This window comes from Cynoglossus semilaevis, chromosome 17 (assembly GCF_000523025.1).
Source record: "Cynoglossus semilaevis isolate Cse_v1.0 chromosome 17, Cse_v1.0, whole genome shotgun sequence".
Lineage (NCBI taxonomy): Eukaryota > Metazoa > Chordata > Actinopteri > Pleuronectiformes > Cynoglossidae > Cynoglossus > Cynoglossus semilaevis.
The window spans coordinates 12588921-12591183 of NC_024323.1; the positions used below are offsets into that span (position 1 = coordinate 12588921).

Sequence of the window (2263 nt, forward strand, 5' to 3'; positions counted from 1 at the left end):
GGGCCACCCCCTCTCCTTTTTGGCTGTACGTCTGTTGCAGATCAATCAGCAGTTTCATCATCACAGAAACAGAGGAGAGAGAAAAACTGAATCTGTCCTCGTCTCCTCCTGCAGGGTTACCTGTTGAGCTGTGCGGAGTGTGTGGTCAGTCAGACAGACGCCAAGTCCGTCCCTGACTGCCTGCGCTGGCTCTTCACCCCACTGGGCAGACAGTTTTTCTTGAGCTGTGATTGGTCACTCCAGTCAGGGAACATTGCTGACATCTACACCTCTCAGAGAGACCCAGGTAATAAAGTTCTGTCTACCTGTGTAGGTGTAGATGATGTTTTTGATTTTGTGTTTCATCCTTTAAAACTTTTTTTTTTTTTTCAGCCGACCCCATCCCACAGCTACACCGCTGCTTCTGCAGAAAGCTTCTGGAGAGAGCTGTTCAAACGCTCATCCAGCCGCAGAGCGACTCTGAAGTGAACGTATCCAAGAACGACTCGGGGTAAGACAGGAGAACAGAGAGACCGCAGTTTCTTTTTTTTTTCTTCACAGTTGTCTGTATTTGACATTTTCGGGTGTAACCTCTCTACCTTTTCACCTCGACTCCACCTCATTTTCAGGGAATTTTCCAGTGCCATGGAGTTCCTTCAGTTGTTGAACAGCTGTACCGAGGACACTCCCTCCCCACGTCCTCATTTCTCAGCTCCTCCCCATCACACCACCACCCCAGGTATGAATGGCACAAAGAGAATAACCCTCCCTCACATCCAGGGGAGCATGAGTCACACCCGTCTACGTCACCATGTGACTTTAATTTCTCTATGATCGTCCTCCTGGCAGTGGGCGATCCAGTGAGTCGCTGGTGGGCTTTGGTCCTGAAGGCTGCCGTTCATTGGCTGCAGGGTGATGACGCCGCAGTGAAGTCTCTGCTGACGGAGGCGGAGCGGATGCCGAGAGCTCTGCACACGCTAGAGTGAGTGAAATACGGCTGCAGTCAGAGCGCATACACATTTTTTTTTCAAATTCCCTCTGACATTAAACGCACCATGACATTCCTGTTTCTCCCCTTCACTGTGTGTATTTCCAGTCACTCTCTTCCCAAGGCTGTGTTGCTGCACTGCAAAGCAGTTCAGATGAGTCTGTCACCCTTAAAGGGGGAGGGTGCAGTGACCTGTCTGTCCCACTGTGACCGAGCCAGCAGCTTCCTGCGCTCCAGCGTCTCCGTCCCAGTCTCCCAAACTGGGAACTGGCTGAACAAGGTATAATTTAAAAACCAACTGTTACTGGTTCATCCTGAACCTCTGCTCTGAACATCTGCATGTTCCACAGTCGTACAGTCTGCACGTTGTGCCCGACGCTGACTCGTGATTATTGAAGTGCTCGATCGCTCGTCTGAGGGATTGTATTTGTGCCTGAAAGTGTTGTAGCAAATGTGTGCAGACGTGTGTGTGTGTGCGCACCGTGCCGGAGGCAGGAGGTGGCTGTGGTGCATTGTAGTTGCATTGCATGATCCTGAAGCAGAGTGCAATGTGTCTGCAGTGCAATACAGAGGCCTCCCCGATCTGCACGCACCTGCTACACACACACACACACACTCACCATCACTTCACATGACATGTCTGCCAGTTTCGTGGGGCTTGTTGTTTTGGGATGCTTTCTGGAATCAAGGTTTTCTTCCACCACGTCTTTGGTCAAAGCACCGAGCAGCTCTTAGGTTTTTTTCTGTCTCTTCTGTCAGGGGGTGGAGCTCCTGGTCTGTGACCTCCTGCTGACCTTGAGGACCAGTCTGTGGCAGCGATGTGGCAGCAGCAATGGAGAACCAGGCCCGGCTCATGGTGCCCAGTTGGCCGGTTTCCAGAGGGACCTGAGCGCCCTGAGACGACTCACCCAGTGTTACAGACAGGCACAACACAAGGTACGTCTGGTCCTTCAGGAGAATCAGCCAATGAGAGTCTGCACTGCTTCCTGATTAGACTGTGTGTAATTGACACAATCATGGCAAACAGTTACTGGCCTTTGTTTTTAGTTGCTATGATTTTTTTTTTTTTTCCGTCTGCAGGTGTTTCTTCATGAAACCACAGTGAGGCTGATGGCTGGTGCCAGTCCCACAAGGACTCACCAGCTGCTGGAGCACAACCTCCGGCGCAGGGCACACAACTCCTACAGCGCAGGTGAGCTATGATATATTCATATATGTGTGTATATATGTATATATGTGTGTGTATATATGTATATATATGTGTGTATATATATGTGTGTATATATGTATATATAT

The 2263-nt window shown here is 50.0% G+C and overlaps 1 protein-coding gene across 1 annotated transcript in view; it reads left to right on the top strand.

The window, feature by feature from the left end:
* srebf2 (sterol regulatory element binding transcription factor 2) overlaps positions 1-2263 on the top strand; it is an 11870-nt gene that overhangs the window by 7070 nt on the left and 2537 nt on the right. The window contains 7 exon segments of the mRNA XM_008330306.3: positions 41-286; positions 373-490; positions 609-718; positions 829-961; positions 1076-1247; positions 1727-1903; positions 2048-2209. Coding sequence (XP_008328528.1) covers positions 41-286; positions 373-490; positions 609-718; positions 829-961; positions 1076-1247; positions 1727-1903; positions 2048-2209 — 1118 coding nt within the window.